General features: G+C 39.8%; 1 protein-coding gene across 1 annotated transcript in view; it reads right to left on the bottom strand.

Moving 5' to 3' along the window:
- Positions 1-22,948, bottom strand: part of DPYS (dihydropyrimidinase) — a 29,510-nt gene extending 6,562 nt beyond the window's left edge. Inside the window, exons 1-7 of the mRNA XM_005517391.3 lie at positions 22,579-22,948; positions 20,034-20,192; positions 17,451-17,630; positions 16,420-16,609; positions 9,779-9,935; positions 8,676-8,817; positions 6,654-6,796 (exon numbers count right to left, since the gene is read on the bottom strand). Of these exons, the coding sequence (XP_005517448.1) occupies positions 6,654-6,796; positions 8,676-8,817; positions 9,779-9,935; positions 16,420-16,609; positions 17,451-17,630; positions 20,034-20,192; positions 22,579-22,848 (1,241 nt within the window). The 5' untranslated portion in view covers positions 22,849-22,948. The remainder of the gene's footprint in view (positions 1-6,653; positions 6,797-8,675; positions 8,818-9,778; positions 9,936-16,419; positions 16,610-17,450; positions 17,631-20,033; positions 20,193-22,578) is intronic.
- Positions 22,949-27,331: the final 4,383 nt, after the last annotated feature.

Raw genomic sequence — 27,331 nt, 5'->3', positions numbered from 1 at the left:
TCCTATATTGTTCTTACATCAGTGTTTTCATGCAGCTCATTTCAGCTGCTTTGGATACACCTGGCTTGCAAAGTGATTTGAAGCCATTAATATATACATTGCCATTCCTCTACTACCAAAGAGGAAGACGTGCTTCTGAAATTGTCTTTTTTCACCACAATACTCTGTCCAACTAATGTAGAGTCAAAGAGCAACTGACAGATTTGCTCTAACTGTGCGAGGATTCAGTGACTAGCAGTACTGTATTTATTTATGCTCTACATGAGAAAGGACTTTACAGGCACTCCTAGAGTATTGTAACTAAATAAGCTACAGACTGCAGCTTGAAACTTGGAAAAGAGCAGCAGCTTAGACTAATGCAGCAAGACATAGGGTGAAACTCACAGGTAGTCAGCTCAAGGTATGACCTAAAACTGTTAAGGAGTTAGAGGCATCAGTTTTCATCTCAACAAACATGTCTATGCTTCACCCAGAGATTGAAACAGTAAACAGTGAGTTAAGTTGGGCAGGAGGGGGACATGGATGAAGGGAAACCATTAGACATTAGAGTGATCTTACACCTTTTGTAATGCATAGGACATGAAGCTACATCAGCTCTAGAACCAAAACTTTGACTACCATAATGATTGTCCCTTTAATTTTTAAGGTTACATAAGCAAGCAAATGAAGAATTTAATTACATTCAATAGAATTAGCAACATACCTCAGTCAGATTTATTTAAAAATTTCAGATATGGGAATATGAAGGAGTGCTGTAGGTAACAGCACTTAAGCAAGAATAGCTGTTCAACATTTCAGTTAAGGGAGGGCACCTATTCTACAATCAATTAATTACCTAATTTAAAACATAGTAATAAAGTCTGTAATTGAAAACAGCTGCCTTGTTGACAGCTACCATAGAAAACCACCTTATATAGGAATGAGCAGTTGAGCTGTAAGGAACTACTCTCAGTACTTATATTGCAGTATCTCAGAGCTTTTCAGCTTTACTGAGGACAGTATCAGCCTGCAAGAGTTGCCTCTTCTCATCACTTTCAGATGCTTTTGAACTCTGTAACCTGCTTTTCTAAAATCTAGAAGAAAGAAATCTTTCACCTTTCTGTGTTTTCTGAGTCACCAGTCATTTATAATGATAATTAAGAGCTTTATTTTAAAGGAAAAGCAAAGAACAGAGAGAAGAAAATAGATGAAAAATAAGAAAGTCTTAAAATCTGTATGTGAAAATGCTAGCTATAAGCTTATAATGTGGATTAAAAACCTCATGGCCTACTTTATATTGAGGAACTGCAATAACTGCATATGCAAACATATGCAGGCAACTATTTGCAAAGTTATGTTCCTAGCCTCTTAAAAAACATCTTCAATAAGCATTACTTCTGAGTAGTCATATGAATTGAGAAGATTTGTAGATAAAAACAGATGCAAGACGTTAATGTTTGGGAACTTTAGAACAAAGTGACTTATCTGAAGAAATGGGATCTTTATTTCATGCAATCGTACCTCCTAAAAGTCATAATTTTAAGGGGGAGGGGGTGGTACAGATTGACAACAAAATAATGTTTTTATTACGGTAAGTAGCTCATTTGTCAACAATCTTATCTAGACTGGGCCTACTAATTGTTCCAAGCTGATACAGGATGGAAGTGAACACTTGTGAAAAACTGTGGGCTGGAGAGAAAGGGTAACGAGAAATTAGCTTGCAGAAAAACATAACGCAAATTAGTCTATTCAATGACTGTAAAAGATCTTGAAGTGTTTACAAGGGAAAAAGTCAAAATTATGTAAGGGGAAGATTAAGAATGATTTAATTTTTTTGGGTAACATTTCTGAGATTCACTTCTCTAAAGAGACCAAGTGACATTTTGGAGACAGAAAGTTACTAGGGAAATGTACATCATGCACTCTCAGAGAGGCTTATCTTGTTACAGTTCACAGAACCAGTGTTGCTGAGGTTGGAAAGCATCTCTGGAGATCTATTCCAAGCCCTGTGTTCTGATCAGGGTCAGTCAAAGGAGGCTTCTCAGGGCCATGTTAAATCAGGTTTTAAGTGCCTCCAAAGAGGGAGATCCACAGGGCAGCCTGTGCCAGTGTTTGGTCACCATCACAGAAAAAAAAAATAAATATTATTTATCATGTTGAAATGGAATTTGCTATATTTTAATTTGTGCCTATTGTTTCCTTCTCCCCATTTTCTTAATTTGAAATAAGACATCTTTGGCAGGGTTCTGGTGAATTAGTGTGCATTTATGCAGGCACACCATTTTCACTTGTGCAAAAGAACACGGGGCTGTTGAAAATACCAGAACATACTTGTCTTTTGCATAGATATTTGTACACCACATTATTTCATTTTGTCTCATTGTGACTAGATGCAGTCATCCATATATTCAGTATTCAAAATTATGCTCATTCATCAAAAGAGTAAGACAGTTGCAGCATTATTTATTCTAATCCTCTGCTAACATCTTGGTTTCTTCCTCTCTTATGTTACTAAAAATTACAGGCAGTTACTTGGCAGAGTGCTTAAACGTTGTAACGTCCCCACTTAAGCCTCTGAAGCTGCAGACTTGACTGCAAATGAGAGAGACATTTCAGATTTCAGTTCTAACAAATGCAAAAGATTTAGCCATGAACATATCTACATGCAAACAAAGGCATTGAGGGAACATATGCCAGCAGAGGGGGGAACTCTGACATTTTGCTGATTCACATCCAGTCACTGTTTCCCTTAAAATGCAAAAATACTAGAAACAAACTAGAAAACGCAGCTTCCTCTGTCACATCAGGCAGGTAGATTACAGCGTGACCTGTCCTTTTCCTCCCTCCTGTCCCCACCTCAGGCTTCCCACTTTTCCTGCTGGTCAGGGGCCCCACTCTGTGCTGGGGCTGGCACTGGTACTACTGCCCTGCTCAGGGCTTGAGCCCAGCTCCACCAGCACATGTGGGGCACTCCAGCAAAGCCCAGAGAGGACAGTGCTACCTGCATAGCCAGCTCTGCCTTCGCTGTCAGTTGTATCTAACTTCTCAGCTATATTTAATGAGGGAAAAACCCTGGGGAGTGTGGCTTCCCAATTTGCATGTTGTTATAATGAAGTGGCTGGACTTAGAAAGTTAAACTCGATTTGAGACAGGTTTCTTATCCTTATGGGTGTTTGATCTTGCCTTTGGGACCTGATCCAGAGTTTACTTGCAAGGCTCCAACAGGCTACAGTGAATTGATTGAGCCCTAATACCTGCTGGGAGCTGGATGTCTCTTTATGAGATCTTTAGGTCCTTCTGCCTTTACTTTACAAGGGATGCTCAGCTCTTTTCACTGCCTGAATTGGGTACTGCAATATTTAGATTCCTTGCTGAGCATTTCTGAAACAAACCCTAGAGATTTTACACTCTTGCTTGCTTTCAAATAGCTAAAGGCATCAGTTATAGAGGACACCGACTTGCTGACAGGTGAAATTCCCTTTCCCTTACTTACTCGGCTCTCTCGTCCTGAAAAAGTCTTTACAATTGCTTTTATTTCACAGACTTGGGGCTTTTATATTATTTGTGTGCAGCTGAAAGAAGCCAGTGCACAGTCTTGATCAAAGCACAGATTAAAATAAGATGGTACAGTGAGTACACATTTGCTGCCTACATGCATTTTCCCAAGGAGTTTTCACACAACAATCCTGCTTGCACAGACTGTACTTGGGATGCTGAGGGTGTTGAGGTCTGCAATATGGTATTTGGTAGCACATGGCTTGCCATAAACCAGCAGATCCCTTTTGTATTTTTGTGGCCTTTAATGAATGGAATAAGTGTAAGGAAGTTAACGAAAAGACCTACTTTGGCAGGACTCACGACCCATCTTTTGTAATGCAGTTTCTAACCAATTTATACATTTAATGTTTCTTCCAAATAATGCTTTTGCTGTCATGCAGACCTGTTAAAACCAATATTCAGATGCTTCAAACTGTAGCAAATCTGGTAATTTTTGATATAATGTTTTCTGCAGAAATTATCAGAAAACGCTACAGAAATAGGCCAGTCAATGAAACTGATGCTTAAAAGGAAAGCCTCAGCTAGAGCAGCAGAGTGCTGGAAGCAGAACTTTAAATTGCAATTGCTCGCAGTTTGCAGAGCCATCACGTTGAATTCACTAGGGTTTTGTAACCTAGAAAGAGAAAATCCTGAATGCTCAGATAGCACCCAGTGTGTTGTTGTGCAATGATGTGGGCAGGGAAATGCAGCTCATTTTGTAGGGATACAAGTTTTTGTACTATAGAGCTGCACTACCTTTCTAAATGACTCCAGAATCTTCTGTATAGACTTCCTCTGACAGATTGTGATAAGATCAGTTCCTCACAGCAATACTTCAGCAATTAGGCTGAATTAGTCTAGCTCATTAGGCTGGTATCAATCAGAATTTCAAGATTACTGCAAAACAAACTCAAACCAGAACTGAAGAATTGCATTTCCCTCTTGCGAGACTTATGGTTGCAAACAAGAAAAAAAGTCATGCACAAAAGAGGAAGAACTTAGCAAGAAACAGGAACAAGCCTATTGTGAAAATTAAAATCACTCCCCACAATCAACAGAGCACACAAGGCTGTGCCTTGTGTAACATCTTAAATGGCTGAAATCCATTTTTTCTGCTGGGCTGTTTATGCCCTCTTCAGGATTTGTAGTGAAATTAATAGACAAGTTCCAGTGAGATTTATTTATACTTTTTCATATTGGTCACAAAGTTGTAACTGCAGACAAACTGCTCCCAGCAAACCCAAATGGATAAACAATGGGAACAGTAGCAGATCAGGAAGAAAATATTGGCTGAACTTCAAATAAGCTTGCTCAGTAAGAAGATACAGTTTAAATGTTTAAAAAATGCTTAAAGAAAAACTGTACCTTCACAGCTGCAGTGGGTGAAAAGGCAATTAGAGCACTCAGGAGAGAGTGAAGGGATGCAGAAGGAATGTTTGAGAGGCAAAAAGATAAATAATTACAGGAACTGACAAAGCACCTTGAGAACATTGTCAGAAGTCTGTTATTCTTCTAGATTCATTTGTCCCCAGGCAGAGCAGAAGAGAGTTCAGAAAACAATCCTTCAGGGTTTTTTTAAATCAGAGTTCATAGCTTCACTGTCCTGAAATAGCTCAGTGCTGGTATCTCAAAATATGCTTGCTCAACATTCCAGAAGGTATAAGGCACATGAAAATCTCCCTGACCCAGCACTGGGCAAGCCTCTATATTTATTTGGATTGTTGACGCTCCTGAAACTTCTTTTGCTGGTGCTGTCAGTGTTTTTTTGTGGGACTTCTGAATAGGAACCTCCATATCCTCAAATATTGTAGCTTAAAAGCCAGAAGACTTCACACTTTTACATCTTGGTAGTACTCATTAATATACTGAAACAAGTGAGAATTACATATCAAAAATCAAAAAACCAGAAGATTGGTCAAAATACTTTTTTTGGTTTAAAGTAAATCTAGGATTGGGTAGAGGGGGTATAGCACATTATCTGTTTGGCTACCGAAATCAGACATGTCCAGTTACATTTCAGAACTTTCCTATACCATGAGCTGAGTATTCGACTTTTTCTTTTCAAAAATCAAAGGCTGAAAGCACAGTTGTATGGTCACACTGCTCACTAGAGCCGAGTCCATGAAGAAAACTGCCAGCCCAGGACACTTCCTGACCTGCTGCTGCTGCTGTGTGCACGGGACGTCAGAGGTTGGCTCGGTTGTTAAAGTTCCTGCAGACTTAAGTTACCTGCAGAGCACTGGAAGAGTGGAGATGCACTCACAGAGCTCACAGTAGGCATCTCAGCTCAGAGACAGCTCCCCAGCTGATCTGGCTCTGTGGCAGACAGCTGCCAGACCATTTCCTGGCAGTTTAAACAAGACCAGGATGGGCACAAGAGCCAGAGCAAGACTCAAGACATAATTTCTTATAGAGTCCTGATTCTGGAGTTGGCTGATGGTGTGAATACACCTGAGGACAGGAATCAGCTGTAATGCACAATACTCTGCGTGAGTTGAAGCTCCTAGAAAGGCATTTCATGCCTAAATAGACCTAAATGTACCATGGTATCAAGTCATGCAGGGTGAGACACCAGGACACTGTTTGTGCATCTGTCGGTGCAAAAAGCTCTATTCTAGCAGAATTACTGTGCACACAATCAGAAAATCTTCAAATAAAAGCATAAGCATAAATGGATTGAGCTTCAGAAGTTCAATTCACCTTGAACATGTTTGAAGTGGCTCTTAGTTCAAAACAAAAGTGTGTAATGGGTCATGCTGCACCAGGCTCTTTTCCCTGCCCTTTGCAGTGGAGGAATTCAAACATACTCCAGCACTAAAAAGAGTTGCTCTAAAATCCCAAAGGAGTTATTATTACTCTTAGGATACCAAGCCCTGGTTGCATAATGTACAGACTTTTTAATTTTTGCACTTAGTCAGCAATCAGAGAGAATGCTTTTTAATCCACCCAGAGATCAAAGAGCTCTCCTTACACACGCTATTGTGGGAGACAAAACCCTTTAATTAATTCACACGAGGTGCTATTTAAAACTACCATAACCTCACCCAAAGGCTTATTGTTGTACAATGGCTTTGTGATGTTTTTTCCCTGCAGAAAGGCTGGATGGGGGGTGGGGGGGAAAAACTTCTCATACATACCTTGTAGCTTTAGGATCCCAAATTACAATGTCAGCATCAGAGCCCACTGCAATTCTGCCCTTCTTTGGGTAAAGGTTAAAGATTTTTGCTGCATTTGTGCTGGTAACAGCTACAAATCTGTTTTCATCCATTTTTCCACTGTGCTGCAAAAGGGTACACAAAAGCAAACTCATTACTTTTTTAACCAAGGAATGGAAAAATGCTCTTCTGGTTGAAAAATTAGGATGAGTGACATCACATCAATTTTTTAAAAACATCATACTGAAGAGCATAGAAGTAAAATTAACTATTTGTCTCAGATGCCCATAATGCAATGTACTTGCACTAAATACAGTAATTTTATCTTACTTTATCCCACAGCAAAGAGGAAAAAAAAGACAACTTTAAACCAAACAGTCTGTGGATTCAGCCATGAGTCTACTGAAATAAAATATTTTAGCTGTCTTTAAATCTGTGGTCCTGCTCAGAAATTTCCTCAGGAAACGGAACTGCTCTCGAGTATCTTGGATCTGAAAAATGGTGACAGAGTATTAAGGGGAGCCTAGAAAGTGATAACAAGGCAAGGTACAATGTGTAATATAGGAAAACTGATTTGCAAATTTCTTTAGCAGTGACACGGAGTATAGCAGTGATCAGTAAATGCTGCAATCAAGTAGTATAAGAAACAGATCTGCTGATGTGACATTTCAGCAAAATAGCAAATAACAATGGATATACATGTGTCTTTGGACATCTTGGGGATGCTGTGCAACTAATTTAATCCAGCTTCCTTGACCATTGTTTGTTTGGAAAGCCACCTACACTAGCAGTAATGTTGTGCACAGGTCAGTCTAGGAATCAGAATGTCATAAAAACATGTTTATAGCGGCCTGTGAGCAGTCATCTGAGATTAAAAGTGTAATGAAAATGGTGAACACTGCTCTTCTAAGTAATGATGTGTGGGAAGGGAGGAAAGCTGTTCAGACAAACTCACACAGCTGTGTTATGTTTTACAAGTGAAAAAAGGGAGGATATTATCAATTGAAGAAATTTTAAAAAATTATCTTGCCCAACAGGATGCACTGTTCAAAAGCAGCGCTGATGAACACATTCATGTCTCAGTTTCATAAGAACCACAAGCTAGATTTCTCTTTACCCCATAAGAAATCTCAGGTGAGCTGTGCCACAGGTGAGTATAGGCACAAGTGTGTGTGTTTTGTACATGCCAACTGGAGCTGAATCCCAAATACAGATAAACAAGGGACATCATGAACCACATTCTTAACAAGTGTGTGAGGTAGGTAATTATACTGTGACAAATGAATATGCTTCACAGTGCGTTATTAACATGACTTCACTACTGCAAGAGAACTTAAATAGACCTAGAGCTTCCAGAATGTAACAGTTTTGCATTAGCCAGAGCAATCATAACACCTAGTATGCAGCAGATTCCTCGAGAGATTTCCTTAGCTCCCACCATATCAGACATTATCTGAGAAGCACTGAGCATTCTTGTGTTGGTACTGAGAATCTGAAGTCAATGGAACTTGAAGGTGCTCATTTTGTCTTGTCACATGACTGAACCACACATTAGAGAAGCATTTTTTAAAGCATAAATTAGAAGTTGATAGGCATACCGCTGTGTAAACTCCTCCAATGGCTGAGTTTGAGAGAGATCAAAGAGGAAAAATTACACAACTGATAGAGTTGAAACTCTGGGCATCTTTTTCCTTTTATTTTCATTTCACGAGTTGAAAAAAATGCTTCAAGGCAATATACTTGCAATACCACTGAAACAACATCAATCTCTTACTGCTAAACAATAGAAATGATTCTTCAGTGAAATATTTTAAACATCAAGCATCTTCTTCCATCTTCCAGGAGCATAAAGGGAGAGCTAATAAGGACTGTTATAGTTTTCAGTCAAATTAGTTATCCTATGATAAACATACTTTATAAAACTGAAGAGTTAATACCTGCTGAGAGATTATGTTTTGTTGGAGAAATCAAAACCTCTATGTTTGGACATCTTTATATACTTACAACACCTTTTTCCCATATGACTGACATCCTATCCTCCACACCATTCACTCCATTAGGGATTTTTGTGAAGTCATCTTTGCCCAGAGCTTTCTGGCATATGTCAAAGGTGCAATTGTCAGTCCCTGTCACAGATAGGTCACCACTGCAGAGAAACAAAGTTCATTATGAGTCAGAGCATGAACCAGATAGTACCACAGAGAAAAACCTGTTGTAAGGCTGGGTAGATCAACACATCCATCCTTCAAGACAAAAACTGATATGCCCTGCCAGCCTGCCTTCAGTCCCACCCTCCAAGACTGGCTCCACAGCAACAGCCAGTTGCCCTAAAAGGCAGTTTCCTCTTCAGAAACCCCTCAGATGAAAACAAGCACCAACATTGACACTTTTGCTCTGGATATGTCAAAGATGTCCCACAAATGGAGGACTGTCCACTTTGCCCAGAGCAAGCAGCTTGGTTTCATCCTCACTTTGGGCAATTTTAGTCTGTGTCACTCCATATGACCTCAGAAATTACTAAGGATCTGCACAACACTTAGCCAGTGTTCAGGCACACCTTTACAGGCTCTTTGTGGGGTCAACCTTTATTGGTAATGAAACACCAGCAAACCACATATTGTTAAGTGAAGGTATTTGAAAGATACTTCTTTTTCTACTTTGTTCTGAAGTAGATGGTATGAAGTGGATACCTTATATGTACCTTCAGAAGTTAGTAGGCTTAGTTTTCATGCAGTATTTGAATTTCAAGTGAAAAAGGCAGCTGACAACAAATCCCAGAAAATGTCCTCACCTTTTACACATTTCCCACTGACTTAGAGCCTTACTGTCTTCCTGGTCGTGTTACAATTTTTGCTGCAGTATGAACAAGGCAATTTTATTTACTGAATAAAATCAAATGTGGACAGAAGGCCATAAGAGTTCAGAGAAATTAAATATGAAAACAGAGGTTTTTTTTCATCTGTGATGTCACCTTCCATTTTTCCTTTCTCATAATGTAACATTCTGTACTTAGAAAATTTCCAGAGCATCAGCCTGCTATTATGTACTCCTGACAAAATTTGCTGTGCATTTGTGCATCAGCGGTCACTGTTTGTTCATCTGCTTACTTGGCCAGTAAGTTCATGAGGAAGCCAGGAGTAGATGGATCTGGCCTCAGTGGGGGTCCCATCACATATGCTGCAGCATGAGCCCAGTCTTTATTCCAGTAGTTGGTGCCATCAGTGCCAAGACTTGCAGCGATAGGCTCCCCATAAACCACCTTTCCTGAAAAATATAAAGCAATCAACATCAAACAACATGAAAATGTATAACTTGTATTTTCTCTGTTGAGGATCTTTTTGGTGGCAATGAATTTAAATTTGAATGAGTTTGTCAAAATAAACACCAACGCACGGAAGGACATAATAAACTAAGCTGTAACACAGCATCTTTGTTTTGAATATTCTGCTAGTGATTTCCCAGTATATTTCTTCCTAAAAACATTGCTTGGGCAAGTTTTTAAATTAAATTGTTGACAGATATATTATAATGGGTTTTATGCATTGTTTACTGGGAATGTGATTGAAATTTCAAAAGGAATGTAGTCCTCAGTTGCATTAATTATGTTTAAGATTCATATACTTGGTAGCACCTGTTTAGTGCTCTGAAATTACTGACTGTATAACAGTGTAAGTAAAAATAAATAAATAAATACATACAGCATACAGACTTTGCAAGGTGGTACTTTTAATTGTCAGGCTATAATTATGGCAGGAGACATAAACCAGATAGTATAGGAAGATTTCCCAAACCAAAAATTATAAATAACTTAATTTTAAAAGTTATCTCCCAAATTTTAATCTTTTATCCTTTGGTGCTCATTATCCTATTTTCCTCAGAAGAGCACACCAACCCAGATTAGCTGTTAGCCTTTGGACAGAGCTAGCATATTTTAACTACTTTTTTCTCCTGGGAAACATGGGTTTGAAACTCATCAAACATTTCAAGTTTGAAACTCACTCCCTGAGCGAGTGGTCCAGACACTTTGCTGTTCTGTAGCTGACAGCTGGTAATGCCTCCAACTGCAGTGGTCACTGAAGAGCCAGAATGAGCTGGGACCTTCCACACCCACTCAGAGGCTGCTTGGTGCTGGTTAAAGGCAGCCTCTGCTGGGTCCCAGCAAGAGCCTTCTCCCTCCCCTGATCCCTACAGACAGTGGGTATTTTGCTTTGGGTGCCAGATTTCACTCCAGGCACAGTTTTTATTAGGACCATCACTGTGTTGCCCCAGCAAGGCCACAGCTGGTGATTGCTTGGTGACACAAGACTGTGACCTTTCTCTGACTTTCTGCACAGAAGTCACACAGTCATGGTACTGTTGGAATATAAAAAGCAAAGCTTTGCAGATTTCTCTCTGTACATTAGACTGCTACTTCTGTGAGCTACTGGATTGTAACTCCTGAGCTGGCATAGGTAGCTACTGAGGAGCTCAATTATTTTCAAAATACATTTCACATTGCACTAGTGCCATTCCTGAAATCTTTGGTGCTAGATTTGCAAAAAGGCCTCAAACAATTTTATTTCTACATGGTGCCAAGGTCTTCTTTGGTGTCACTGTATTGTACATTTATTCCAAGTACTACCTAGTACAACTAATACAACTTTGTCCACAGCCTAAGGACTCCCTGTTAGCATTACTAATTTCCTACAATCACCTCAGCATGTTCTGACATGCTGAATGTGCTTGTTATTGATGCTTTGGCTCCGAGCGTTCTAAGTTCTCAGTCCCACTTATCTACATATGTTATAGATTAATACTTGAGCTCAGGGGGAGACCATCATTTTTAGACTTGAAAACATGACTTTGGCAGTTATTTACAGGTTTTTTGCATCTTATTTTCAGGACTCTGAAGCACTGACTATGAGGCCATGCATGGAAGTGATATGACCACTCACTGATGAAGAGATTGGAGCAGATTAGTGTTTTCTTAATTCAGAGCTGAATGATGAACCCTAAGAAGAAATGGATAAAAGCAGAAGAATGGATGAAGTTGGGATGAAACCTGATTCACCCAAATTCAGGGTCTTCCCTAACTCTTGCAGGAGCTCTTGCCCTTCCCTGGCCAACTCCAAACAATGTATTTGAGCGTAGGCTGCCACCAATCTAGATGCATATAGAGAAGGTCTGGTATATATAACCAATCTGTCATATTTGTCTTTTGACAGATTTCTCATGATCAAAGCCACCAGAAAGGGGAGGGAGAGGGAAATGTGGTTTGTGTTCTCTCCTACTGCATTTAAACAAGCTAAAGAAGCTTTCATCCAAAGTAAACCTGAGCTATGAATCATTAGGACATAGCTACAAATTATTAGTTATTAAAGTTATTATTAAAGTTAAAATTGCAGGAAAATAATATTTTTAAACAAAGAAAACAAATACTTCATAGTATAATAAGAAAATGAAGAATAGTAGAATAGAACAATAAGAAAATAATTTTCTCATCATAGTTTTACAACATGAAAATGAAAAAGAAAGTTTCCAAGCTCCCTGTTGGATATGCTGAACTGATTCTAACTCATGTACCATAGCTGATTACAGTATTTCTGCAGTCAGAGTTTGAGCTGACCAGCTCCCTTTGTTCCCATGAGTGGGGAGGAGAAGTCATTCCCTCAAGTGATTTTGAGTCTGAACACTGCAGTTTCAACAGACTACTTCTGGACAGTTCTGCTGAATGTGCAATTCCTTGCATTTCATTTGGGCCACAACTAGCCAGACTGAAGGATACAATAATATCAAGATTCTGCTTTAAACATAGTAAAAAGGAAATTCTGCGCTAAGGCTCTTTTTGCTCACTGGCAACAAGGAAATTCTGCATTAAGGTTCTTCTAGCTTTATTGCCTTCTGCCCATAGGCATAAAAGTGAAGCAATGCAGTAATAAATCATGTCTTTCAAATTATTATGTTTTCCAGCATTCAATAAAACCAAGGAACCACCAAGTGTTCTGCTGTTTGGTCTTCCTGACACCTCTGAGCAGCTGGTAAATAGCTGTGTATATTGTGACCTTTTTATCAGATACCCAAACTGGCTAACCAGAGCTATTTATAATAGATTATCAAAAAGAAGAGCATTCAATTGCAATTTCTTTTTCCACCTACCAGAACTCAAAAAGAGTTGCAATACTGAAAAACACCAACTAACATTTACGGATTTGGCAATCTGGTCCATAGGTTCTTATTCTAGTAGAAGTTTTAGAAGCACTTAAGGTCATATGGAGCAAAGATACTCACAAGCTATGCTCTGAAAGGAGCAGAACAGCAAGGCAGGGTTTACTGAATCAGGGATAGCATTGTATCCATTAAGCTATATACAGTCTGGACCTGAGCTGTCCTGCATGAGACAGCTAAAAAGTTGCCATTTTTAGTTGCATTCCTGTGCTCAGAATCAGCTTGAGAGTTTGTATTCCCTCAGCAGTGGACATGCCTTTCCTCCCACTAAGAAGAGACATAACCCGTGACTGTTGGTAGGAACCAATCTTGTAAGCCTGAATAAGCTTCTTTGAATCTGGCCAAGGACATATTTTTGTATGCATTTTTTAAACAAGGAGAAACTTTTCTAGAAAATGACTTTTTCAGTAAGATTGTGTTCTCCAGGTCTCCACCAGAAAGCCACAATTTCCTGGCTGTAGCAGCACACTAAATGCAGAAAGGGACATGATCTTTAATCATCACACTGGATGATCTTTAAGGTCCCTTCCAACCCAAACCATTCTGTGATTCTGTGGTCTCCAGCTTTAGCTTAGATTTAGCTTAGACTGAAAGCATTTTTTAGGGGGACACAGTATAAATCATGTACCACTAAATCACATTTATTAGCCTTGCTCTCTCCACAAGCATTTCTGGTGGCAGGAATGGGTGACAAGGCTACATTAATTTTCCCCAGTAATTCACAGTAATTTTCCCCAGTAAATTCACATCAGATAATCCTAATAAGGAGAAGGAGCTGCACTGCCTGACACCAGAGCTCTACAGTCTTGTATTGTATTCTCACTGGAGGAAAGATTTTATACTATAGCAGGAAGAGAATCCCTTTTGTCTTCCCACTTTAGGGAATGAGAGTGTCATGCACACAAATATATAGTTGAATATTCAGCTGCTGAATATTCAGCAGCTGTTACAGATGTACATGAAAAATATGCTGCTATAATCTGGAGGTTTCCTTCCTTAAGTGGTGTTGCTGGAGATCAGAGCAGACATAGATGATGAACTCTGGCATGGAAGAGAGAAGGAATGACTCTCACTCAATTAATTCTCTTAAAGTTTGCTTTATCTAGAATAAGAACTGCTGTTTTTTTACAATGTGTATGACTGATTTTAACCTTCCAGGTCTGAGCCATAGCTCACTGAAGACAACAGAATTATGCCTATTGTCTTGAGCAAGCTCTATTAGGCCTTCAGCCTGTAATATTAGCTCTCACCTAGTATAGCTGAATGAGGGACAAGGAAGAACTGGGTTCTCTGACTTACATTTTTGACTAGGAAAATCACTGTCCTGTAGAATTTGAGAAGCAATGCTTCAATTCTGGTATCACACTGTCAATCAGGAAATAGATTTCACTCACTGGAGAGCTTTTTTTTCCTGTCTGAGGTCAGTGACAGAATTGGAAGGGATATCAATCTTCCTCTGACATGGGCAGGGATGAATATGCACACACACTGTGTATTTCATTCTAAGTGCTTGGAAAGGAACATGAAAAAATTATGAAAAATTTCACAATCATGAATAGCAAGAAGCTAGCATCAAGACATGGAAAATGGTCTTGAAAAGATGACTAAACTGTTTTAGAGTGAATATTTCAAATGCCTGAGAGGCTTCCAGTATTTAAGAGTTTATGCAACTTTCACATTAGAGTTGTTTTTAACCTTTTGAAATTGAATCTTTCATAAAAATATTTCAGTTTTATTTATGTCATTGTGTCATTCATACAATACTTTGAGAATACTTTTTTTTTTTTGTCTGGAACTCCTTGCTTTTTATTACCACTCTTTACTGAAAAATGGAAAATAATTTCTGTTGCTAACCAACAATAGTGAATTTCCAATTACCAAAATTTATACAGATCAATCTTATTAAAAACAACAATTCTTGTAGCTATCTTTGTGGCACTCTAGTTATCTCTTGAAATTTCTTAATCAATCTTAGATTTATTTTTGCTAAACAGTATACATCTAATCAGATCAATATGAATTATGAAGATATGTTATTTGTTGCTGTGCACAAAGGCAAGCACTGGTGAATCTGACTGCATCAGCCCAGAAAGCTACAAAATACAATTTTCATCAATGTGCATCAATTGTCCCAATTTTTAATTAGTAGATACTAGAAAGACATACATCTATCCTCAGGAATCAAACTGGCACTGCAGACTATTCTTATGACACATGCCTAATCAATGTTTTACAGTATTTACTGTCAGCATAAAATTCTTCACTTGAACAGTGTATTATGAAACACTGTTTTTGTTCACAGCCAGTTTTTAATCTTTAATCTGGATATTTCCCATATAGCCATAGCTTCTTGTAGTTAGTGTTCACAGGACACCTGTGAATGTACAAACAAGCGATGGATATAATCCACATTCCTGGCAGCACTGGCATCTAGTGGAGAAATCCAATATAGCACAGTACAAGAAGATGTGCCAATAAAACTCATTCTGGTAGATTCTTTTACAAACTTGAATTACTGCTAAATCTTACTAGAAGTCATGGTCATACATATTGGGCATAAACACATCCATCTATATTAGCACAATCACACTGCTTTGATGTATCACGACCTCATACTCTACATTTTAATATTAATAATCTATGCCCCCTGTGTAGGCATTATCTAAAGATAAGAAATAGGGAAACTGAGGTCTCTATGAAATTCGTATCAAGTCAGGTGAAAACAAGCTGTAAATGCAAATGATGTAAAAGCATAGTAAAAAAAGATGTAAAAGGAAAATTAGGACAGATAATTTTAGGTCCTCCAAATCTTGGGCTTCTGTCCTGCTCCTTCCACCTTGATAATGTCTCCTCACAGTGCTGCTGTTCCATGTGCTGCTCTGGATGAACTTATAGATAAGGAGATTAAAACATCCTGAATACCTACACCCTTCAGGCTGCTCCTAGTCTACCTAACAGATAGTCAGGAAAGTCAGGCCCTCTTGGCTGATCAGAATTATTTGTGAATACTGCAGTGCAAACCTGAGCAACCCTGCACTAGTGAAAATCAAGGCTTTCAGACACTCATCTTCACCATGACTTTTAAGTGCCCAGTGAATAGGAGTCATGGTCACATCATGGCACTGTCTGTAAAAATAAGGTGTGGTCTCTGTTATAGAATTTCTCATCAAGGTATCTGGTAAAGTCTTGCAGACAAACTCAAGAAAGGAGAACAGTAGAGTTTTTTTTGTCCTGAACTGGTCACATAATTTTTAATGCAATAATGCTGTCCTGGCCATCACTTTGACCTTGGAGGTACAGTACAAAGAGAAAAAAATTTGCACTGGGGAGGGGAAAGTCTCAATTCTGGTTGCTGTTCTTCCACACTGCTCCCCTTGGGCCCAACACCACACACACACAAACAATTTAGACATCCCACTCCGAGAAATTCACCAATCTGAGGCTTATGATGCCCATGAAAAGTAAGACACTAATGCTATGTTTGGTTTTCCATGATCCTTCCCCCAGTGCCATTGTCCAAGCATAAAAGAATTAGGTCTTTTACCTTCTCTTCGTGCATTACTTATCACCTTTGCTGAAGATTTGCTCATTACATGGACTACATAAATGGGACAGTTTACAGCATTTGCTATGGTAATCGCTCTCTGTGTAGCTTCAGCTTCCACTTCTTCAGGACGACACAGTTCATGACCCTCAGGGCCAGTTATTCCCATTGCCAGCATCTTCTTTGCACCCTGAAGACCACACAAAAACATCTAAGAGTCAGATAAAGCGTCTCTATGGTGTCGTGAGCATGCTGTCAGTCAAATGAATTCTGAACTAGACATTTCAGCCAGTTCAAGGAAAAAAATAATTAGGCAGTTCTGATTTTTTTTCCAAAATAAGTTACTGTAGTTTTATCTGAAATTTAAGATATCTCAATAAATTTAGATCTCAGAATACCTAAGTAAATTCAGAGAACACACTTCACTGGCTTGCAGGATTAAATCACTACTCTTGAAAACCCTACCCCTCTCTCAATATGGACACTTAAATATCATGGCCAATGACGTCCAATGACACTACTAACCCTCATTGGAGAGAAAAAAAGGAAAAATCCTTGCCTAAACACAAAGATGCATGTCCAGAGCTTCTGAAAACTCCAAGGTTTAGAGAGGCAAAAGGTTTTGTTGCTACTCTGTCTCAGGAAATTAAGATGTCCTGATTTGAGATTATTTAGTAATGAGTAAATTTCTGTTATGGGACCTGGAGCAGAGTCAAAGCACTGATGCCTGGAATAGTTGAAGAAACTATTCTACCACTCAAGTTATCACTGATGTCGACTATAACCAGTGCAGCTATACCCTCAGGGCCTCAGAACTCTCAGTGCCTCCACACAGCACTAAGGTGGCAGTAGCAAGTATGAAGTGAAGCTAATTATGCTAATTAGACTTTGAGACTTGTGCGCCCAGTCAGTGAAGCTTTCTCCACACTTCTGGATTTGCTTCTGTTGCATGAGCTGACTGTGTCTGGAGAGACCTGGGGTTAGGACCAACTGTATTCCTGACTCTGATGGACAAAATGTCAAATGTGCACCTGTGCAATTAGTTCCCCATTCTCCGCATGGACTTGAGCAACTGCCCCAAGTTCCTTACAGCAGGAAAAGGCTTCATATAGCTCCTCATCATTGACCATGTATATATCTTTATAGGCCATAAACATCTTGAAGGAGTTGACACCTTTGTTTTGAACAAGACTTTCCATTTCTTGTTTCACCTGAAAAATACAGCAATTGTATTTTACATGTTAATAATTTTGTATAAAGAAATTTTAAGTGTGAAGGGTATTTACTCACCCATCAAACATATGTTCAATACAAATAGCCCAAGTAACATATTTAAAGACTGACTTAGACGATTCTTGTATCAAATTGATTCTCAAAGTATATAAAAGAGTAGCACTGCAGTGCAAATATTGGAATCACAAGATAATTGCAGGAGGGAATGCTTTTTTACAAAAGGTAATGAGACAGAATTTTATTGCAAATAAACCCCCAAATGTTGAAAACACCCATTCTAATATTACAGTCAATGTGTCCAACTCAAACAATGTGGACATTTGTGCAAAACTGATTTTCAAAACTGGATTTCAATGAGCTTCTAGCAAACAACAGAGTGACAGAAAATATTTCATCTTTTAGAACTTTGTCCTGACTCCAAACAGCACACACAGCCTTTTGAAGCATTTTGTTGTCAAACAAAACAGCTCCAAAATGCTAAGTGCAGGACTACTATTTTCTTTTTTAATTTTTTTTTGTGTTCACTACTTGTTAGGATTTCCTGCTTCTGCTAGAACCTATGAAGCCCAGAAAAACATTACATCACAGAGAAAGAAAAGAGAAGAAAAGAGAAGAAAGGAGAAGAAAGGAGAAGAAAGGAGAAGAAAGGAGAAGAAAGGAGAAGAAAGGAGAAGAAAGGAGAAGAAAGGAGAAGAAAGGAGAAGAAAGGAGAAGAAAGGAGAAGAAAGGAGAAGAAAGGAGAAGAAAGGAGAAGAAAGGAGAAGAAAGGAGAAGAAAGGAGAAGAAAGGAGAAGAGAAGAGAAGAGAAGAGAAGAGAAGAGAAGAGAAGAGAAGAGAAGAGAAGAGAAGAGAAGAGAAGAGAAGAGAAGAGAAGAGAAGAGAAGAGAAGAAAAGAAAAAACACATCTTTTAGTCTTAAGACTTCTTGCACGACTGGTTACCTAGAAACATAAAATTACATAACTTTGGCTCTCCTTTCCCAGTAAAATGATGATTATAGTAATTGACATGTATATGTAATGCTATTACAATTTCCATGGGATTAATTTCTTTCAAAAAGTAAAATATTTTTTTTCATCTTCTCTCTAATAATCTGGCTGGGTCTGCCCGGGAAGGGTAAGATATATAAAAAAACTCAAGGAAATCTTTTTTAGTTATGCAGAGGAAGGATGGGAGCACATCTTGAGTGGGAGTTAATAAATACCTGACAAAAGGCCCTGCTCTAGAACAAATATAGAGACATGCCATTTATCCTCTTCACTATTTACTACCACTAACCGAAAGCATTGTAAAGATTTTATGCTTTTAATTAATACTTCAAATCCTGATGAGGTGAGAGCTGGTCAGGTGGGCATGAAATATCAGTCTTCTTTACCCAGGCCTTTTACAGCTACAAAATGCCCAACCATTCTATTTTTATTGATCTTGGCCTTTAAAAACAGTTACATTCTTAATATAAACTAGAATGTTTCATTGATTTACACCTCCCTAGTTTTATTGGATTTGTCAGTACAATTCCACTATTATCTGCTGAGGCTTCAAATGCACATTGCTCAAATTTCATTGGAGAATTTATTTCATGTCTTTGCCTTAAGTTAGAAGTTGTGGTCAGCCAATTTTACCACTCAGTACACAGAAAACCAAAGATGTGTTGTTTGCAGAGTGAAGGCTTTGGTGTATATATTTTAGAATTTAAATATTAGAAGTACTCATATATAAAATAGGAATTTACTTAATATATCTGTGTACTGATGCATAGCTCTCTGAGAATCCAAAGTCATCTTGTGAAACCTGGATCTCATTCTGATAGATAACAAGCACCTGAAAAACTGATTTATCAGTAAAGCTTTCAGGCTATCAGCAAACATTCATTCAGCAAAGGTGATTCTCCCATATGTGAATTCACAAAAGGTTTTTTAGATTATTTCACATTCAATGTACTATTGGCTACAGTCCTGCTTTACTTTAAGGGGTATTACTGCAGTCACCCAGGAAAAGAAGTCTTCCTCTACAAATGAAGTCAAGTTCTATATTTTACATGTATACCCTTATAAAAATAAAAAACAACCAAAACAAACAAAACTCATCAGAAGCATAAAATATCAAGTGTTCAAGCAACAAAAGACAAAATGATTGTAAACACCTCTTTCCCCTTGCACCTGCCTGGTCTTGGTCTTGCACAATCCCTACCTTTTACAGTTTTATCCAGAGATACAGGCTATCTCTAGACTTCAAAAACATATACTCTCAGAAGGGTGTGGGCTACTTCAAATGTTGTTTTTAATCACAAAAACACTATCCAGCAAGTTATATTTAGCATATACTAATTCAAAGCAGGTGTGGTACAAATGCATGGAATTTAAGTCAGCTCTTGTAGTCTACCTTGTTGCTCCACCATGTAACTGCCACGTGCAATGAATAATCACAGCAGACTTTAGGGTCTGCCCAGCTTCTCCATGTATCAAAAGCTTCAGTAAGAGAACAACCTTTCTGAGGAATGGCAAAGTCGATGATCATAGTGGTTCCTCCTGCTATAGCTGCCTGAAAAGAAGAAAGTTAGTATTAAGCAATAAGAAAAAGTGCAAATTTCCTCCCACCCCTCTCCAACTCCCTTACATCAATTAATCTGGATACAGTGAAAGCCAAAAGCCACTGAGAAGTTCCCCTGAGAAAGTCCAGACTCAAAAAATTATTATAGAGATTGATTTCATTTACTTTGAGAAAAGTGTTCTCAAAAGCATGTTCAGGAGAACCCAAGTGAAATTCTCACACTGAAGGAGAAGCTTATTTCATGTACAATCACTCGTTCTGTAAAGAATTCTTTCCTCATGTCCAGCCTAAACTTCCCGTGGCACAGATTAGGACTGTGTTCTCTTGTCCTGTGGCTAGTTGCCTGGGAGAGCAAGCCCCACCTGGCTGCACCCTCCTTTCAGGGAGTTGTAGAGATGAGGTCTCCCCTGCTCCTCCTCCAGGCTAAACAACCCCAGCTCCCTCAGCTGCTCCTTGTAGGCTTTGTGTTCTAGGCCTTTCACCAGCCTTGTTGCCTTCTCTGGGTGCATTTGAGCACCTCAATGTCCTTCCTCAATTGAGGGGCCCAGAACTGGACACAGCACTTGAGGTGTGGCCTTGCCAGTGCCAAGTACAGGGGCACAATCTCTGCCCTGCTCCTGCTGGCCACACTATTGCTGATACAGGCCAGGATGCCATTGGCTTTCTTGGCCACCTGGGCACAGGCTGGCTCATATTCAGTCTGTTGTCAACCAGCACCCCCAGGTCCCCTTCTGCCTGGGCACTGTCCAGCCACTCTGTCCCCAGACTGCAGGGGATTATTGTGGCCAAAGTGCAGGACATGGCACTTGGGCTTGTTAAACCTTTTATTTTTGGACTCAGTCCATTTATCCAGCCTGTCCAGGTCTCTCATGATATATTACTCTGCCTTTCTTCCTTTTTCTACAACAATTAGTCTCTTTCTTTCTTTCTTCTGTTCACTTAGAAATCAGAAGAATAATTGTAAATATGTCAGTATATTATGCAAAAAGAGATGTTTGGAGAGTGACACAAGTATTTGTAAATCTCTAATGAATTGAGCAAAACATTTTCTCCAGGAAAAGTTGTTCAAGTTGTCAAGTATTTTTCAACAAGACTGATTGACTTATTTGTTAAACAGGATGTAGAGAAAATTTATACTCTTCAAGAAAAAAAAAAGTCACGGGTTCCACAACTCCACTTGAAGTCTCTTTTTATTCCTTAAATCTTTTCCCCCGCTCTGTCTGTAAAGAGAGGTGCCTTTACTTACTCAACTGAATGGGTAAATCTTACCTAATCATTGTAGCATATTTTGCAATACTTGGATACAACTCTGTCTCCCTGAATTTCTTGCCAAAATATTTGTCAGATGATGACCTTCAGTGAATAGGTTTGAACACTTTCTGCACTTTGACCTGGTTTAAGAATATCCACAATATCTAACTTTTTGACATCTGATTGCTAAGCTGGATCTAGAATCTTCTTATAGGCACTTAAGTGACTATCTGGACATTCCATTTTGTGAACACAGCCTCTGTTTTGCAGCATCCCTGTCCTATAAGTACCTCAGAGTTACTCAGAAAACTTTAAAAAATTATGTTCTGCTTTTTAGTAAATCCCAGCTCTCCTGTGAGAGGAGCTGGGTATAACAGTCTCTGTGATGGTGATGGCTAGCAGACAAGCCAAGTAGGGCAATGTGATCCTTTATGTGAACAAAGGATTTCAGTCTGCACAATGAAGCTCTTAGAAAAGTGCCTTGAAAATTTTGTTTATGGAAACTGTATGGACATGATGCATAATACAGTTAATATGAGTAATTGATACATGATATATATGCAGGGAATATAATAAGATCAGCAAAAAAGCTGAAAAAATCCCACTCCTAGTGTAATACTTGGAGAAATTAGGTAGTTTTATAAAGTGTATTTGAAGTGGACTTTCACTGAGAGACACAGTAAGCACCAAAGTGAAAGACAGAAGAAAAGCCTGCATTCCCTCATGCTAACAGAGGAGAAAGATCAGATTACCACAGAAGTGCTCAAACAGCACTGGGGAATTAAACTGTTGCTTTAGTTAACCTTTGCTCAGAAAAGTACGAAGTTTGATGCATGTACCACAGCAGGTTGTAGTCAGCATGCTGACAGCCAGGGTAAATGCCTGCCCCACTTGACCCTCGCAATCACAACAGTTTCTGAAGGAACCCAAATCACATGCTGGTTGAGGGTGGATCTCTGAGTACTCCAACTGCTTTATGACAATGTCGCAGTCAAAGAGACAGGAACAACTGGCCGTGCTAGATTCACACTCTATTCCCTCTTTCAGAAGTAATACTGGATGGCCAGCAGACATCCCTCTCTGAGAAAGCCCAGATGCACAAACAGTTGTGCACATGTGCACCCACCTTGGTTCCAGTATAGAAGTCATCTTTTGACCTGCTACCCATAAAAGGGAACTCCATGTGTGTGTGAGTATCAATGCCCCCAGGCATCACCAGCTTGTTGGTTGCATCCAGCACAACAAGTCCAGTCGAGGGCTCTGGGTTTAGGTTTGGTCCCATCTGCTGCACCACTCCATCTTCCACGTACACATCAGCCACCACAGAGAGGTCATCATTCACAACTTTTCCCCCTTTGATCAAAAGTCTCTGCTGAGCCTGGGTTTGGGGTGGCATGTCAGCAGGTGAGAGTGAGGCCTCAGCTCAGAGTTGCTCTTGCCTCAGAGTACTTCACTGCCCCCTCCTCCCAGGGGAGCAGCTATCTCCAAATGGCCCTAAACACACACCACACCATGCTCTTTAAACAGACACTGGAGGAACTGCCCCCTGTCCCCAGGCAGCTCCACCTCCCGTGTACCCCGTGACACAGATGGGAGCAGAGCGCTGGCGTGGGGCCCTTTCTGCTCCGGACTCTGCCTGGACAAAGCGAGCCAGGCTTTCAGGGGGTCTGGGGTGTTCTCATGGCACTGCCTGCCCTGTGCACCTGGGGGTTTGCAACTTGCTGAGCTGCTTTGAAAATGTGGCTATTTTATCACCTTGTGATGCCCAGAAGCAAACTAAGCTCTTTGCAGCCACATACAAGGAAACCAAGGGTGACCTGAGCTCTCCACAGAGGAAGCCACAGAGCCCAGGGGTGACCTGAGCTTCCTGCAGCCGTGTCTGGGGAGCCTGTGGGTCCAGCCCGTGCAGAGGGAAAGGCAGAGTGCAGTGCTCTGGTGATCCAAGTGCTGCACCCTTCTCAGTGCAGATGGTGGTGTCCACACCGCTCCCAAGCTGTTTCTCAAAGGATTTGGGACACACCACCCTCAGGATCCAAACACAGCTCCCCTATGCCCCTGCACTGACACTACATGGACAGCACTCTGGCCTGAGGGGGTGTGAACTGGGGTGTGTGTGCCAACACCACCTGAAAATCCCATTTCAGATCTGATGCCCTGCTCCATCTGCCCCACGGCTCTGCTGTGCCTGGCAGGCCTGGCCTGTCCCACTGCTGCCCACACAACCACTGCCAGCCCCAGCTGCAGCCCCCACTGTGCTGGCCCCTCATCTCCTGCCCCAGGGGAGCCCTTCCTGAGGGCCAGGGGAAAGTCAGGAGCTTCTGTGGTGGCTTTCACACAAGGCTGGTGTAACCTTGGCACAATGCGGCTTGTGTGTTTCAGAATATAGACCTGGAAAAAGAAGTGGGAAAGTAAAATGATGAGCTTAAAGTTTGGAGCAGAAGAGGAAAGACCTGCTCTGTACCCTCTCAGAGTCACAAGTTTCTATGGCATTTTCCCACTTTTCTCCTGCCATAACCCTGGACTTGCATACTCAGCAGTGATGTGACACTGCTCAAGCGTGTCCCTAAATCTGCTGAGCACTTGCATCTTCATCCTCTCACCTCTTCCAGTTCAGTGGTGATGATTTAGCAGGATAGAATATTGTCTCTGAGGGCTGTGACAGGGTGCACACATAAAAAAAGCCATTCAGACAAAGAACACAAGATTTGGAAAAAAACTCACCTTCCCATCAGCATGTCACCTTTGTTCCTTCCTTCATGATGGGTAGGAGAGCATCACCATACATTTGCCCTTCTATCTGCTCATCCCAAAGTATATTGTCTTACACCTCAACTTTGTGCAACAGGACAGAGACCCACTGGGACTCATAACTGGACACAACAGAACAGGTCAAAATCCATTTGGAAAAGCATTTTCACCCTGTATAAATTAAGTGACCTATGTTAAGTGAGGATAGGGTCCTCAAAGTCAGAGGTTCATTTTATCACGTGCAGTCACGTGGGGTATAGCAGTCAAGTTCCTATGCCCACCCCAATGGGTATTCAATGATAAAGAACAGCATCAACAGATTTTGCACTATTTATTGGCAAAGGGACTTTACCCTGGAGTTTCAGTACCACTCAAGTACCTAAACTGTCAACCTAAAACAGTCACTTTCTTGTAATTTCTCCCTGGCCAATGATTACTTAGTATTTTCTATGAAAGGAGTTTCTGTGTGACAGACCTAGATAATCATCTCTGAGGACACTCAGGCTAGCGACAGTCATAAACTGTTTCTGCTCAAATCCTTCCACCAAATGGGGCAAAGGAAGATTTGAAGGCAGATCAGCCAAACCACAGTAGACTGTAGGGAGCACTGGGATATCCAGTTCCCTTTTTGTGTGTGTTGCACTGGAAAGAGCTGATAAAACTTTGATACATAAATGCATGAAGAGTAGCTTCATGCTCAAAATCCTCTTTATATCTGTTTATGAACAAGAACAGGATTGAATTCTATTTCCCCTCTGATTTCCTCCTGGATAATTTAGATTTTGTGGATCATACTCTTACATGCCTAAACCTTCCTATCTGTAACTTCATGCCCAGCTCAGAATTGCAGAGCTGCCCACAAACCAGCAACATAACATCCTACAATGCTGTGCCTAGGAAAACTGAATTTATCCCACAGGTGGCTTTGAACACATTAAATAATATATTGGTATACAACAGGATTCTGTCTAAGCAGCCCTTTTATTTAATCCACTTGGACCAAAAAGATCATCTCACATCAGTTGCATTTATGTATATATTATACATATATATTGTTTATATATATACATACATGTAATATGTATATATATAAAATATGTATATTACCATATATTTATATATGGTAAATATTTAATATTTCACAGCTCAGCTGTCCCTAGAAAAAATAGCCTGAAATACCACTGGTGGAACAGAAATAACACTTAAAATACTGAGAGAAGACAACTGGGCCTGTATTCTTAGTGATCACTGAACTGTTACAACAGGGCTTCTGGCTCCTAATTGACTCGGTAGTATTTACTTATCCACAAAACATTTTACTTTTTTATCCTCTTTGCAGTTTAAAACAAATCTTTGCTCTGCAATCAGTGTTTGACTCTGCACTGTTGTAGTGGTCTGCGCTGGAAGAGAGTTAAACTCTGTCATAGTACCTGGTATTGCTCTGTGTTTTGCATCTGTGCTGAAAGCAGTGTTGGTAACAGAGGACAGTTCTCATTACTGCTAAGCAGCACTTGCACTTCATCAAGGGCTTTTCTGTGTCTCATACTGCCCCACCAGCCAGGAGGCTGCAGGTGCACAGGAAGCTGGAAGGGGACAAAGCCAGGATGGCTGACCCCAACTGACCTCAGGGACACACCAGGCCATATGGTGTCTGCTCAGCAGAGGAAAGAAGAAGGAAGGAGAGGGACATTTGGTGTATAAAGCATTTGTCTTCCCAAGTCTTCGTCAGTGGATAGTGGAGCTCTGCTTTCCTGGAGATGGCAGAACATCTGCCTGCCCCTGGGAAGTGATGGATAAATTCCTTTGTTTAGCTTTGCTTGCAAGTGCAGCTTTTGCTTTACCTTTTAAACTGTCATTATCACAAACCCATGAGTTTTCACACTATTACCCTTCCAAATTGATTGAGTGAGTGGCTGTGCAGCAATCAAATACCAGCTGGGCTTAAACCACAATCCTGAAGAGAGGTTTCCTGTTAGGAAGCATTTACTGATCCTAACATGGTACATAGTACCTCAAGGATTTGAGACCCATTGCACTGTGACCCAAGCTCACGAATCTGAAGTTGAATCACATGTTAATGCTTTTGTTGTGTCTAGAAAAGCAAATAATCCTAGAAATCTAAACATGGAGTGCCTTGTTTAGTGTAGCTATCAGAGAAGTGCAATCATAAGAGGTTTCTCAGTAGCCTATTGATTAACTGATTCCATTTGAACAACCCTGAAATACAATCCATATCTTTGATTTACTAAATGAAAATAATTTAGCAAATTTAGGAAAAAGTTTGCAAGAAACAGAGGACTGAAGTTTGGAACATCCAGCAGACCTTGAGGACATCTTATAAGTGTCATTATAATGCAGACACAATCAGTTTAAAGGCTTCTGAGACACACATACTCTCACCCACTTCATCCTGGAACCTTTAAGTACTATGTCCCCATATAAAATACTATTAATTTTTAACTTCTTCTTTAATTATCACACCTTATCTTCCCTTTGCTTCCATTTTCACATTCTTTTTACCAGACCCTAGTGCTGTAAAGCTCTTCTATTATCACTGTCTTCAGCTTTTTCTTAACTCCAGGACTCTTTAACCCTCATATTAAAGTTGAAGCTGAAATGTATCTCAAAATGCAGGAGCAGCAGACAAATAGGTTTTTGAACAAATAGAGACATTTTGTGAAGGAAACTAGAGATTGATAATGAGCAGCAGGAAGAAAGCTCAGCTAATGAAGAGGTGTGATTAGGAATATTATTTATTTTTGACAACTCTCCTCCAAGGAAGAAAGACTGGATCATGAAGCACACTGACTTGAGAAAATTAACACAAACAGTACTAGCAACTTTCAGTAATGATGGATAAGGCACTAGGTTTTGGAGAATTTGTACAAAAATGTGTCAATTTGAGGTGTACTCTGTATTTGCAGAAAGGAACGAATGGTTATCTTTTCCTATATTCAGAAAGTCGGAAGAAGTGAATACTCTATAGGCATTTCTTTGCAACTCCTATAAAAAATCCATTATGTCTGTTCACCTGGGATTTACTTTCACACTCTTCTGCAGTGGGAATTTAATACTCATTCAATAAAAACAGATGGTCTAAACGTAGTTGCACCTGTAAAGTCTTCACAATT

This window comes from Pseudopodoces humilis, chromosome 1, assembly GCF_049639895.1.
Source record: "Pseudopodoces humilis isolate 2021_Gansu_Grassland_sample_001 chromosome 1, ASM4963989v1, whole genome shotgun sequence".
Lineage (NCBI taxonomy): Eukaryota > Metazoa > Chordata > Aves > Passeriformes > Paridae > Pseudopodoces > Pseudopodoces humilis.
The sequence above is the reverse complement of the archived record's forward strand: the minus strand, read 5'-3'. Positions and strand labels throughout refer to the sequence as shown.